The following is a 14,508-nucleotide window of genomic DNA, read 5'->3' as shown; positions in this document are numbered from 1 at the left end:
TTTATGCTTTTGCGGACTTGGTGCACACTTTCTTAATGACAGGGGTCACGGGCCCTCTTGGAGCCGCATCATTGCGTATTGGCCTAGGAGCAGAGGGTGAGATGGGTCCCCCACATTGGGTGGCCATCCAGATTGTCATATGGAGAAACTCAAGTACCAGGCTCCTGGTTGGGAAAGGCCCTAGAAGCTCCCTAGCGGAGGTTATTTTTCTTGAAGATAGGGTTTGCACTTGGAGAGAGGAGGAAAGCACCATTTGTGTTAGGAAGGCAGCAGCGGAAGCAGAGATGCCGAGGCTGATACCCGGGTGGGGTGAGAATAAATGAGGGTGCGGACCCAGGAGGTCCAGGAGCTTTTCCCCGCCCGCAAGACCAACGTCGGTGTAGATCCCGGAGCACTCAGGATTCGTTCACTGTCCCCTCCCGCCCCCAGTGACCCGAAGCTGTGACCTGGGATGCTACACGTTCATTGGAGAGCTGTGGTCTTGAGCCAGCTCTAGACCCCATGTCACTAAGGGAAGGGACGCCTCACTCCTCTGCACGTCTCCCCTCCCCCGGCCCCCCACCCCCCACCCCCACCAGTCCCCCACCAGTCCCCCACCAAAGGCCTTTTTGGTTGCTGCTCTGGGAAGCTGGATCTCCCCTGACGCTGGGGACCAGCTTTGAACTTCGGGCGGAGGCCAGGATGGGGGTCTTCCGAGGACCGCCAGAACTACAAAGGTCTGGCTTTCCCCGCCACAGAGCTGCCCGGGGAGCAGCGCGATGAGACAGTTGCAGCAGCTCCGCCCCCAGCGGAGCGGGGGAGAAGGCGGAGTCGGGTAGGTGGAGCCAGTGTGACCTTGGTCACTCTAGAGCTGGGACAGCCCCGAAGGTGGGGCTCGCCGTCTCTATGGAGACCAAGAAACAAGGGATAATACAGCGGAACCGCCCCGGCTGCAGTCCCGCCCCAGAGCCGGCAGGGAGCAGAGCTGCGGAGTCGCCTAAGTCTCCTACGACCATCGGTTCATTCTTGCGTCCAGTCCATCGAACGCGCACTGTAGGAGCAACCACGAGGTAGAAAACGGTAGGAAATCCCGGCGCCAGCCATTCTAGTCAGTATCCAGCACGATAAGAAGGGGGTGGGGTGGCAGCGGCGTGGGAGCGGTCCCAACCCAGGATGGTCCTGAGCTGAGGACACCAGCTAAGCGGCCCTGCCCTGGGCCCAAGTGTTCCACCCCACCCCCACCCCCAACTGCTTGCTGATTGATGACTCCAGGTGTCCCAGAGGAGCCTGCAGACCCCTGGGACTAGGGCCTGTGACTTGGTGCCACCTGATCAGCCTGCCATTACCAAGAATCCATCTTCTCACAGACAGCAGCGAGCATGGGTGCAGGGTCATGCTAACGTCCCTGGGACAAGCATCCCTTGGCACTCAAACTCCCTCAGACTAGCCTTAGTGAACAAAGTGCTGTCTCCTCCAGGTCCCTGGTGGGAGACTGCAGTGCAGGAACGGGGAAGGGGAGTGCTGTTTCAAAGGGAGCCTGGGCCTGCAGAGTTGCTGCAATGTAGGAGCTGCGGGTGCTCTCAGTTCCCAAAGCCACAACTTAGGGATGGGTGTGTGTGCTGATCCAGAGAGGGTTTTCAGTGTTAAGGCCAGTGGTAGTGGAAGGGAGCTAGGCAGGCAGGGATTCAGGCTGTGGTCACTGGAGGCTCTAGTATAAAAGGGAGAGGTGGAAGATAGTTGCTGAGGACACAATTGAGGGTGTGGTCAGGAGGCTATTGTGGAGGAGATGGGAGTCTCAACACAGGGGTGTCACAGCATAGTACCTGGGAGTCTGGAAACGCAAGCCTGTGGGTGTGTGGACAAGGGGGTTATAGAGGGTGTGGTCAGGGGCTGCAGGTGTGTGGAGAAAGGGTGAGTTGTGAGGCTCTGGTTAGGGGTCTCAGTAAGGGCTGTGGGTGTGTGGACAGGAGACCCAGTTCCAGGGCTTCTGGGGGTACGGATAGAGGTGGGCTGCATTGAGGGTGTGGTCAGGGAGGCTTCTGTACCAGGCTGTGTTACATGGAGGGAGTTTCAGTGCAGAGCTGAGGGTGTGGTCCAGGAATGCAGTGGGGGCTGTGGGCAAGTATAGGGAAGACCCTTCAGTGCACGGCTGAGGGTATTATTGCGGGGCCTTAATACAGGGCTATTAGTGTATGTGTGGGGGCTAAATGCTGATGGAGTGGTCCAGGCCCCAGTCCCTGGGCTGTGGATGTGGTCAGAGGACTGCAGTGAGGGCTGTGGGGGACTCTTCAGTGCAGGGCTGGTGTAGTTAGGGAAGTCTGAGTACCAGGTTAAGGGTGTGGTCAGTGGGAATAAGGCTGAGGGCATGAAGGGCCAGGGGTGAGTGCTCTCAGCTGTGGAGTGTGGGCTAGTGTGGTGGTGCTCAGGGTGTGGCCAGGAGGCCTCCACGGAGGGCTGAAGGTGTGAAGGTATAGACATGGGGGAAGTGTGCTTAAGTGCAGAGGGTAGATGTGAAGATAACAGGGCCAGGGCTCGTAACTCTGCAACCCCAACTCAGGCTAGCCCCCCACAATCTCCTGCTCCTAAACTCCACAAACTGGGAGGTTATAACGCCAGTGGCTGGCAAGGGGCCAGGAAGCCATGGTTGTGCCCCAGGTGCTGGGAGTGCTGGTGTGCCCCACCCGTAAGCCCATTCTCCAGCCCAGCCCAGCCCAGCAGCACTGGGAGCTTCTCCCTAAGTCGCCCTGACACCATCCTGCCCTTAGCAACATTCTCCAAGCAGCACCACCCTCCCTTAGCAACTGTCTCCAGGCTTCACAAACTGTGGCCAGGCCAGCCCCAAGTTCCCCCTTCCCTCATGTTTTTCTTTAACAGCAAATAGTAACAAGGTCGCAGCTGGGCCAGCTGCTCCCCTGCCTGGGGCATGCACCCCTGCCTGTGCCCTGGCTCCCATCTCAGTCTGGGCTGAGTCCTTATGACCCTGACAGAGACACCGTCCTCACTAAATACCTGCCCAACCAGCAGCCTGGCCAGGGCCTGACCCAGCTTGGCATGAAACTCCCAAGGAGGGGGCCTGATCTGCCACCCTCACTTCCACCCAAGCAGGCCTTGTGCCAGGGCCAGACAAAGCCATAGCCCCAGCTGCTGCCCTCACAGCTTTTCTGGACAGTGCCACTCTGTTCCCAGCCTGGTGCAAGGATCATGATTTCATCTTCTGAACTCCACTCTGAGCCAAGGCTGGCATTAAGTGACAGGACCTTTCCTCTCAGTGCTCTTCCTCATGGCTCTGGGGCCCAGTCAGACACTGAATACTGGCCCCTTCCTCAGGCAGCTCCATCTCCAGCTCTGAGAGTGTGTGGCAGAGTGTCTGAAACTTCAACCTTGCAGGTTTTGAGCTAGAGGCAGTGATACACTGAGCCTTGGTGGAAGGGGGAAGAACTTGGCTGGGAGGTGACCAAGGTGGGTCCCTACAGGGTGGCATGGCAGCGAGCACAGATGTGGCTGGGCTGGAGGAAAGCTTCCGCAAGTTTGCCATCCATGGTGACCCCAAGGCCAGTGGGCACGAGATGAATGGCAAGAACTGGGCCAAGCTGTGCAAGGACTGCAAGGTGGCTGACGGAAAGGCTGTGACAGGGACCGATGTCGACATCGTCTTCTCCAAAGTCAAGTGAGCCCCAGGCATTTCCTGCTTCTGATGTCCCCAGAAGGGGAATTGGGGGGCTGGAACCAGGGAGATTGTGGAGCAGAGGGCAAAGTCACGGTGTCCACATACCTGGCAGGGTGAAGTCTGCCCGGGTCATCAACTATGAGGAGTTCAAGAAGGCCCTAGAAGAGCTGGCACCCAAGCGATTTAAGGGGAAGAGCAAGGAGGAGGCCTTTGATGCCATCTGCCAGCTGGTGGCAGGCAAGGAACCAGCCAACATAGGCGTTACTGTAAGTGCCCTGATGGTCTTGAATGACCACTGACGGGGCGGGGCGGGGGGATTGGAATCTTGGCTGGGGTTGGAAGGGCTGGGCTCTCTAACCAGGTACCCCTGGGGGGGGTCTCTGTTCAAACAGAAAGCAAAAACAGGGGGTGCTGTTGAACGGCTGACTGACACCAGCAAGTACACGGGCTCCCACAAGGAACGCTTTGATGAGAGTGGCAAGGGCAAGGGTATTGCTGGGCGGCAGGACATCCTGGATGACAGTGGCTACGTGAGTGCCTACAAGAATGCAGGTACCTATGATGCCAAGGTGAAGAAGTGAGGCCTAGGAAGGCCCCCTCCCCCACAGCGCGACTGCCCCTGCCAGAGGCTCAGGCCTGGCCTAAGAGGCACGTGGAGCAAGAGAGCCCGGTCCCCTCCTTGCTGGATCTGCCACCCAGCGCTTCCTGCCCAGCCCTTCAGGGCCAGCCCACCAGGCCTCTGACCCAGACTGCTCTGCGTCCCCTTCCCCATTTTCTTTCCTCCTCAGCCTCTCTGTCTGAGGAGAGTCTGTGCCTATAGCCTTACCACCCCAACCTAGCCCTGGGCATGGCTAACCCCCTGCCTGCTTGCCTCATATTTAAGCCGCTGCTCTGGCCAAGTGCCTAATTCTTTCCTGGACCTCAATAAAGACACCTTTTGTACCAATATGGACTGTTCAGGTATATGACAACAAGGGTAATGACATTCACATCCTGATGACTTCTCAGTGTCATCAACCCCCTCCATGTCACACTCTGCTGATTCTTCCACTGGCAGCCCTGCCCAAAAAAAGACATATAGCAGGCCCCTTCCATTAGCACCAAGCCAGGCTGCCTGTGGATGCTGCAGAGGGATATCAAAAGCCTTTTTACCTCAGCCCTGACCCAGAGATCTGGCAGCATGGCTCCTTTTTTGCAGTTTGGGCCTCAGTCTTGGCCTCTCTGCTTTCACAGCAGGGGGAGGGATGAGACAGCAAACTCAGCCTGGGCTAAGCGCTGCTGGGGCCCAGTGCCAGGCCTCAGCTCTAAGCTTGCTGACAGGCCTCCACTTCAGGGGGCCACCAAGGCGAGTCACTTTGGGCTGCATCTCAGAAGTTCAGAAAATGCAAGACCAGAAAGAACCTTAGACAGTAGACAGTTCAACACCCAATTTTATAGTGAAGGAAACTCAGGCCCAAAGAGTTAAGGAGCTTCTGCAGTATAGAGGCCAGAAGCACGCCTGTGTCTCCCTGGCCAGGCTCTAACACAGCAAGCCCCAACAGTGATTTCCAAAAATGACGCTGAAGGCCCAGTGATAGAACTTGGCACACAACATCAGCCTTTGACGGGCAAGCAGGGTGTCCAACAATGAATGGGCCTCTTCTTGCTGATCCCCTCCCATCTGTTCACCACCCCGGGCTGGGTGGGAAGGGGTGTCTTTCTCTGATCCTGAGTAATCCTGGGAGCTTCCAGATCAACCTTTTCTCCCCTCTACGTTCTCAATGTTTGGACGGAGTTACTCCCTAATCTAAGGCTTTGGGGCAAACTCTTCTTCCTTCCTGCTGACAAGTGGACTGGATGGAACTTAGGGACTGTCCATTTCTAGCAATGGTGCTAGAAAAGGCTTAAAAAGCACACATTCACAAATATTTTCTTTCCTGACTCAGATAACAAAGCAAAGCAGCACAACTATTTATTTCCTCATCCCTTGAGCTGTTCTGGGATGTTTCTGCCCCCAGGTGGCCCCCGAGTCCCTTGAGCCCAAAGTCACTTGGAGCAGGAGTTTAGAGGGGTAGGGTAACTTGAAACAGAGACTCTGGGGATTAAGTGAAAATTAGAGAGCAGAGACATCACCTGATCACAGCAGAGCCTTGCCTAATGGCTGACAGCTGTGGGATCTCCTGACTCAGCTGACCTTGCATTGCTTAGAGAAGAGTTTCAGAGAGCTCTACCTCTCCCACCAGCAAGTAGTAAGAGGAATGTTTCCTCCAGCCCTGGGGAATTGGTTTAAATTGCAAGTTTAAGTAAATAAGCCTAACAGGATTGAAATCCAAATCCTTCAAATTGGCCTGGTCCAGGTTATTAAGCTGCAGGTGAGATGACTGTCTAGTACGTATGGGAGCAGCATGCTGGCCCCTCCTATGATTGGCAGTGTGGCTTAGGGGAGCCCAGAAAGAGAACTGGCTGAGTTCTGAAACTCCACCTTGTAGGAGTAAAGTCCCCTCTTCTTGAAAAGTGGTTATGGCACCTGAAAGAAACCAAGGCCCACCCAGAGCCAGAAAACCTTTAGTCTAATAGAATCTGGTTTCTGGCAGCAACCGACCAATGCCACTTCAGCCCTTTGGTTCTCACTGCTCCACTCCCCACAGCTCCTCATGGTGGACAGGTTTGGATACCCTTGCTAGCAAACTCAGTTGGGCAAGGAAGAAAGGTTAGTATCTGTGGGATGGAGCCGCAGAACCCACTATGTATAGCTGGTAGGAAGTTGAAACCTGTCAGGGGGCCCTGCCTCTCCTTTTGGGCATAGAACTTCCCTGAGGACCTGTTTTCCATGTCAGCCTTGTTTCTGTCTTTCTTCCAACAGTCCCAGGTCCAGGGTGAGGAATTCTTCTCCACTTATTTTCTATTCGATACTTGCTTCAGGGGACTTCCCCTGCTTCATGTTAAGCCCACATAGCCCCATAGGGCAATAACACTTTGGCCCTTCCCTGATGCCACCAATCTACTGCTGCCCCTGGACCAAGGCCACACAGGGAAAATCAGAACCATAGTTGACTTCTGCAGGAATGACCAGCAACCCTAGAGAGGGGCCTGGCCTAGCGCAGTCATGGCCATTTTCAGTGATAATAGAAAATAGGGTGGAAGGTGACTTAGTCTTAGTCAGGCTCTGCTTCTCCCTAGAGGTACTCTGAATAGGTTCCAGGTTGGCATTATCAGATAGGAGAAGGAAGTGAGCCTGAGTTGTAGAAAGAAGCACATCATCCCTGACCCCACCTCCCCTAAACCTCATTGGCTGTCAAGTAAGTTGGCCTGTACACTGGGTTGGGACCATGAAATAGGTCAACATAGGGCTATAAGGCTATTGACTAAGGCTACACTACCTGGGCAAGACTTAGGCTCTTTGGCAGGCTCTCAGTGGAGTCAAGACAGGACCAGCAAAGTAGGGTGGGGGGGTTGTCCTTACTGACACTTCCACAGAAAACAAGCTCACTCTTAGCTCCCTCAGAGCCATGCCACACAAAGAAACATGGCTCCACTGCACATGCTCCTTTTGGAAACTTACATGAAGTCAAGAGGTCTGTAGATTTTAACCTAGAGATGTGTGATCTTAGTTGTGATTTTCATGTCTCATTACAGCATAGCTCTCCTTCCTTGCACAGCACCTGGGTCAGGGGAGCAAATAAGTGTCTAATCTTTCCACCTTCCTCTCTCTCTGACATCCTGAAGATGAAGAGAAGTACAATATGATGTTAGGTTGACAGTCCTTCACTCTCTAGAGCTCTCTGGCAACATGAGCTACTTGGGCAACCTTGAAGCAGAAACGCAAGAGTCACTTTCATTATCCTTTCCCATTGATGCCTAATCAATCAGGATTAAAGAAAAGATTGATCCTCAGCCTGAAATACCAGGTATTCCTGTGTAAAGTGGATGCTGAGCTCAGAGCTAACTTTCAGAGGCTGTACCTCTGGTCTGGACTGAGCCAGCCTTCTCTCTCATCTTTCTAGCTCCTCTCTGATCCAGCCCACTCCACATGGCCAGACATCAATCCACTCTTTCTACAGAAAAACGTTCTCAAACACAAATCTACTACCCCTCTGCCTTCCCAATCTAAAATCCTTAAGGAGCCATGCAACCTAGATGGTGCGTATCTCTTCTCAGGCTTTCTGTCCCCTGACTGGACTTTCTTTCCATTCTATGGCCTTGACTTATGCTATTTCTCTCTCCAGCTCTCCCCACTGCCTCTGTCTTCAATCCTATGTTTGCCTGGTAATCTTCCATTCCACTTCTTCAGATTTTGGTTGAAAGATCGTTTCTTGAGGGGACATATTCCTGACATCATACCTCCCCCCCCAGCTAGGAAGGTCCCCTAGTTACATACTTCATGGCACCATGACCTACATTTTCCCTGCCCAGTGATCCCTGGGGGCCCAGACATTTCTACCCTGTACCCTTGGCCTAGGAGGCTCTGCACCCCGCTGTACCTGGTACCATTATACTCATTTTGCATCTTCCACTCAAACAAGTCCTCACTGACACCTTCTCCAATTCTCCAGAGTAGGAATTACCTAATCTCTCTTTCCAGGGTCTCTCTAGGCTTTTATTTAGGCCTGTTTGGTACCAATGGAGGCTTTCAGCTCCATCACACAACTAAACTGTTGGCTGCTCCAGGGAAGACATAAGACCTTGTCACCTTTAACTATGATGGGAGGAAACCCAAAACACATTTGATGAACTGATCAATAGAGATTCTCTGAAATTTCTTCTAACACAAAACATACCTGGCCATGGATATTCTTTTCTAACTTCCTACTACACAGTTTCCACTGACACTTGGGAAAAATATCTAGTGTTTTTTTCCTTTTTGACATTTTCAGCCAAGTGTTCCTATGTGATGTGATGCCTAGGACTAAGTGCCAACTATTTATGCAGGCAGAAGGAAAGAATGACTTGATGGGAGGAGATAAAAAGAGAAATAAAAAGAAAGACCAATACAGTGTAATTAAGATTTTTTTCTTAATCTTGTGGGAAAATACCACCATACTAGTGGTAATGACACTGAGAGCCCCCTGGGGCTGAGAGACAAGCTGCAGAGAAGGTGTACAGTGTTAGCTCCATAGACTAGGCTCTGGGACAGAGTCTGAAACAGTCTGTATTAAATACTGACCCATATCATGTGCTACTGGTGAGGAGGAAGACAGCGTGCTTTTCCCAAAGGGTGATGATCTCCCCAAATGATGACTCTTCTCAGGAGGTAGGAGTGCTTTCCCAGAATAACCTTTTTGCTCTTTATTCAGCTGCTGGAGCAGATACTCATTAGTTACCACCAGGGATCTGAGACACGGGGGAAAAAGACAGTGGTGAAGTCATAAAAGCAAAGTAGATGTCATTCAGACCTGAAATGTTTGCTAAAGATAAATGTAAAATGAAGTAACACCTTTAAATAGAAAGAACTATCCGATTTATGAGTGGGTTATTTTAAAAGTGGGACAACAGTTTCTTTATTACAGTCCTGTTTGATTATGTTCCAGGTTGACTGTAGCAATAACACAACTCACATTTTACATAGTGACTGTTCTATTCTTTCCAAAGCACTTTTCATGATGAAATAAGTAGAAACACCAGGAGACTGGCCCCTGACCAGGCCTGCAATTTCTATTCCTATTCACAGATCTTAATTTCTACTTCTTCTAATCTACACTGCCTCAGCAATTAAACTAATGGTGCTAGTCATAAATGTATTCTTGGACTCTGCATTACCATGTAATGTTAGAAGCTATCAGAGACTTCCCCTCCCTGCCAAAAAAGATGTATGCACAATGCTATTCACTGCAGCACTATTTGTAATAGCAAGATACCATGAACCTAAATGTCCATCAGTAGAGGATTAATTACACACACCATGGAGTCCTATGTATGTATAAAAAGGAGTGAGAACTTACTCTAAACATCACTGTGAAATGACTTCTAAGATAAAATGTTAAAGCAACATTATGCCTCTTTTTATATAATAGAGGGAATACAAATACATACCCAGGCCCGCAATGGAAGGCTAGTGGGAGGGAAGGAAAGGATAGAGGAGACAGGTAAGGAAGCTAAATTTGTTTGAATTTATCTGATTTCATAGATCTGACTTTGGGACCATGTACGTTTAACATAACCGTACTCAGGATTAAATCAAAATAATAAAAAATATTCCCTATAAATCAAAACCAAAATAAAACAAATTGAACCTATATATTGAAGTGATGGTTTAACAAAACAGAGAAGAATTAATTCAAGTTATTCTAAAATACAGCCATTTGTACATCACTAAAGAGATAACCTTAATGTTCTCAAAGTGTGGTCCCCAGGCCAGAAGCAACAGTATCACCTGAAAACTTACTAGAAATGCAAATTCTCAATTCCCAGCCCAGATCTGCAGAATCAGAAACTCTGGGGGTGAGACGCAGCACTCTGTAGTTCAACAAGTTTTCAGGTGATTCTGTACACACCCAAGTATGATAAAGATGAATTTATGCTATTCACTATACTCTTGTATAGGCTACCACTATACTATACCCCTATAATATAGGGGTATGGGGTGTATATCTATACCCCTATATAGTGGTCAGATGGTAAAGAATCTGCCTGCAACGTGGAAGACCTGGGTTCAATCTGTGGGTAGGTTGGGAAGATCCCCTGGAGAAGTGAATAGCTCCCCACTCCAGTATTCTTGCCTGGAGAATTCCATGGACAGAGGAGCCTGATGGGCTACAGTCCCTGAGGTTGAAACAAGTCGGACATGACTAAGCCACTCACACACACACACACACACACACACACACACACACACACACACACACACACTTTTGTATATGTTTGCAATAATTAGAAAAAAAGTTTTTTAAAAAGTCAGCCAGAATGGATCTGGGTTGAATCCTTCTTATATTTAGCTATTCTAAGAAAAATTAGGAAGTAAAGTTAGGGACTGAAGGCTTGGGGAGTAGAGTTCTTCTATTTAAGCTTCACTGATGGTCCTAGCAAAGGTGTTTGGCAAATCAAACTTTCAAGGGCTTGTCTAAATATACCAATAGTCTTGAGGCCTCTTCTGATTTGTCTAGCCTGTAGCCTGGGGAAACTGTTCTTTGAAGAGTCTCATGTTACTGAACTCCTCTGAAAGGAACACATACATTGGATTCTTTCCCTATCACTCTGAGAGTGCTTGACCTCTCTTCTATGTTCAAGAGTAGGTAGACATTTTTCAGAAGAGCAAGATGGCTGATTTTAGGGGTATATTGTGACTGAGGAAAGCTAGCTGACCCAAACAAGGGTCCTGTTGGATCCAGTGAGAAACTACTTATCATTGAGGTGTTGTAACCCACCAGTGCCAGCAAAGATATTTAGTCCCTGGTGTGTTCTAGAAAGCAGTATTTTGACGCCTGAGCTAACTGGCTTGGATACAGGTTGTTTACATGCAGAATATAGTTAATTTGAAAAGTATATAGATATTAACTTGCCAAGTAAAACAAAGGAGATAAAGGAAAGTAAATATCTGCTTCCAGAAGCCAGCTAGATGGATCCAATCCTACCTTTGACTTTCGTGGAGAAGAGTCACGGTCTCCTCTAGCTTTTTCAGCTGGGCAAGCTCCTGGTTCAGGCAAGACACCTGCATGTTCAGCTGTTGGTTTTTGCGCAGAAGATCATCTACAAAGGTTACAGTATATAGGGGTGAGAGGATTCCAAGTGGTTAGTCTTTGAGCAGAGCTTGAGTGAACAGGTGGGCACCTTGAAGAACTGGAGGCCCTACTGCACCCACCTCTACACTACATTCACCATTCCTTCTCTTGAAAACAGCAGATATAGTGACAAGAATATACAGTTTAGCAGAAGACATATCTGAATTAAAATTCAACCACTTGATCTTGCACGTTAGTTCATTTTTGTGAATTTCACAACCCTGCCCTGCAGCACTGTTATGAGGAGTCAGTGAGATACCTGCAGTTATAGGCATAGGCAGTCAACAAATATTAGGTCTCCCTGTATTCTGCATTTTAATTCATGAATGTATGTCCCTCACTCTGTATGGAATATGTGAAAACACCTAGAACTGTGTTGGGCACAAGATAACAGCTCAACGAGCACTTGCAGAAACTGAATTTGTGGCCAAGGCATTCATATTTAGCTTTCCAAATATGTTATCAAGGCTTGCAATAATAAGGTAATGAAAGCACAAGAACTCTGGATCTTAAGCAAGTCAGTCTTCTAGAACAGTACTTAAACTTTAATATGCTTACAAATTGCCTGGGGAATCTTATTAAAAAACAGATTCTGATTCAGTAGGTCTGCTGCTAAATCGCTTCAGTCATGTCCAACTCTGTGCAACCCCATAGACGGCAGCCCACCAGGCTCCCTCATCCCTGGGATTCTCTAGGCAAGAATACTGGAGTGGGTTGCCATTTCCTTCTCCAATGCATGAAAGTGAAAAGTCAAAGCGAAGTCGCTCAGTCGTGTCCGACTCTTAGCAACCCCATGGACTGCAGCCTACCAGGCTCCTCCGTCCATGGGATTTTCCAGGCAAGAGTACTGGAGTGGGATGCCATTGCCTTCTCCATCAGTAGGTCTGAGGTGAGGCCAAGTATTCTATATACATAACAAATCCCCAGGTGATGCTAATGTTGCTGATCTCTGGTTCACATTTTGAGTAGCAAGATTCTGGAAGGTAGAAATCAGGGCTGCAACAGCTGTATTTATCACCAGTAATCCAAAGAGAGTACTGGGCCTCACAGCTGGTTGAAAATAAGTATCTAGTGAATAAACATCTATTTATTTTCAGTATAGGTAAGTGGAGACTGATGTCTTGATTATTCAGGCTTATAAACATTAGATAGACGAGATTCAACTCTGGAAATTCAATGCTGATTTCCAAATCAAATTTCTCATACAAATATCCAAATACCCATAATGTTTGTTTCAGTGTGCTGAACTAGAAGTTTAAAATCAAGGGTAGACTTTTATCTACCTAAACTATACTAAGAATAAAGTAGAACAAATCACAAATTCAATAGGATATTACTTTTCACTTGTCATAATGAAGAAAAATATACAATACCAAGTGTTGGCAAGGGTGAAATGAAAAGGCATTCAAACACATACTTGCTGCTGATGTGCGTATAAACTGAAACTACGTTTTTAGGAATGATTTGGTAATGTGTAACAAAAACCTCAAAAATGTCCACATCCTTGGACCCACTAATTCTACTTCAAGGAATGTCTCCTAGGAAAACTGGTCGAAAATGTACACAACGATTTATACACACAGATATTAATAGCTGCATTATTTATCACAGCATAAATATTAGGTCTCTCAGCTCCACCAGAAGAGAAGATGATCTTAGAGAAGCGTTTTCACTCTAGGGTCTTTTCTTCTATTTCAAGTCTTTGAATGTTTGGAAATTCTTTGAATTATTTATAATATAAATAATGACAGCTTTATTTATAATAACTAACATTAAAAACAACTAGACAGAGGACTAAATAGATAAATATGGTATAGTCATGTGATATTAGAGGAAATGCCTAGGCTATTAAATTAATAACATTAGCTTGTAGAAATCAGATTGCTGAGGGTCGATGGTAGGGGAACCTAAATGCACCAGAGTTGAACTTTTTAGAGTAGGGAAGCGTTCTGTATTTTGACTGGATGGAATTAAATGAGTATACATTTTAAGAAACTCATCAAACTTAGAATGTGTGCATTTTGTTTTATGTAAATTCATTTTGAAAAATCAAAACACAAATTTCAGTTCTGACTTTAAAATATATGTATAGAGATATAGGTGAAAGAAAATACACCCAAAACACTAATGGTAGTTATTTCTGGGTAATGTGATTTTATTTTCTTTATATTTTTCAAACTTTCTGTAAGGAACATGATCTTCTGCTATAATCAGAAAAAACAACAAGTGTCATTCTCAAAAAATAATGACAATAATAACATTTGTAAATACTTTACACTGATAAAAGAGTAAACTCTCTTACTCTGGTAACTCAAGTCACCTGCATTACAACTCTGAGGCAAAATGATTGTTTCCATTTAGGAAGCCATGTGAGCTCTGGATGATGAAGCTTATTAAATGGGTTATCTATAAACAAAATGTCTTGAGATGCACCATACATTGCTTTCCTGAACTTACCATAAGTGTGGGACGGGTGCCCACTGACAATTGAAGTGGTAGCACCTTCCTCCAAACGCTGGATTTTTTCTGACAAAATGAGGTTTTCCTCCAGCACTCTGACTAGTTTTTGCTTCAAACTTTCCTTTAGATTAGAAAACAAAATACAAACACATTAAGAATCTGAAATTCTGGGAAGTATTTTTAGAAGACTGAAAGAATCTTTGCTCTTTTTAGTGATAAACTGAATGGAGGTCAGCCTCTTTCTTTCTCACTAGAATTTTAATTCATTGGTAAACATAGTTCAAGTGCAGCAAAGAAACTTACCACATGCATTTTTACCACATGTGAATTATCCGCTACTATTACAAAACAAGTGGTTGTTTTGACAAGTGGCCAGCATTATGAGTCACCTATTTAAAGTTTCTAGAAAATAAACTTGATGTCTGAAAATCCTCTAATGTTAAGAAAAGGTTAGGGGGGGTAGTCTAAGAAAATGAATCCCTTCTTTCCCTCCCAGCACCTGAAGCCTAACGCTCTAGGAGTGGCCCCTGGTTTACGACTCTCCATCAGAATGGAGGAAAGACAGTCCCAGAGACATTTAACTTCCCTCATCTGAATCAAATCATAACCTTCAAGAACACAATCCTAAATGTTTTCACTCTAGGGCCTTTTTTTTTTGTTTTCCATTTCAAGCCTTTCCTTAGAATTTTTGGATTAGGGAGTCAACCC

At 47.3% G+C, this 14,508-nt stretch overlaps 2 protein-coding genes across 2 annotated transcripts in view; one reads left to right on the top strand and one right to left on the bottom strand.

The window, feature by feature from the left end:
- Positions 1-993: 993 nt before the first annotated feature.
- TPPP3 (tubulin polymerization promoting protein family member 3) lies at positions 994-4,227 on the top strand. Its single transcript, XM_068992915.1, has 4 exons — positions 994-1,059; positions 3,453-3,646; positions 3,759-3,912; positions 4,039-4,227. The coding sequence occupies exons 2-4, from the start codon at positions 3,459-3,461 to the stop codon at positions 4,225-4,227; spliced, it is 531 nt and encodes a 176-aa protein (XP_068849016.1). The 5' UTR covers positions 994-1,059; positions 3,453-3,458.
- A 4,503-nt stretch (positions 4,228-8,730) lies between these two features.
- LRRC36 (leucine rich repeat containing 36) overlaps positions 8,731-14,508 on the bottom strand; it is a 56,505-nt gene continuing 50,727 nt past the window's right edge. The window contains exons 12-14 of the mRNA XM_068993008.1: positions 13,798-13,921; positions 11,194-11,308; positions 8,731-8,956 (exon numbers count right to left, since the gene is read on the bottom strand). Of these exons, the coding sequence (XP_068849109.1) occupies positions 8,731-8,956; positions 11,194-11,308; positions 13,798-13,921 (465 nt within the window). The remainder of the gene's footprint in view (positions 8,957-11,193; positions 11,309-13,797; positions 13,922-14,508) is intronic.

The sequence above is a fragment of the Capricornis sumatraensis genome, chromosome 20, assembly GCF_032405125.1.
Source record: "Capricornis sumatraensis isolate serow.1 chromosome 20, serow.2, whole genome shotgun sequence".
Lineage (NCBI taxonomy): Eukaryota > Metazoa > Chordata > Mammalia > Artiodactyla > Bovidae > Capricornis > Capricornis sumatraensis.
The sequence above is the reverse complement of the archived record's forward strand: the minus strand, read 5'-3'. Positions and strand labels throughout refer to the sequence as shown.

Bases quoted from the DNA above. Each gene is read 5' to 3' on its own strand.
- TPPP3 (XM_068992915.1), top strand. From the start codon at position 3,459: ATGGCAGCGAGCACAGATGTGGCTGGGCTGGAGGAAAGCTTCCGCAAG. The intron at 3,647-3,758 runs GTGAGCCCCAGG...CATACCTGGCAG, and splicing joins ATCGTCTTCTCCAAAGTCAA to GGTGAAGTCTGCCCGGGTCA. The intron at 3,913-4,038 runs GTAAGTGCCCTG...CTGTTCAAACAG, and splicing joins CAGCCAACATAGGCGTTACT to AAAGCAAAAACAGGGGGTGC.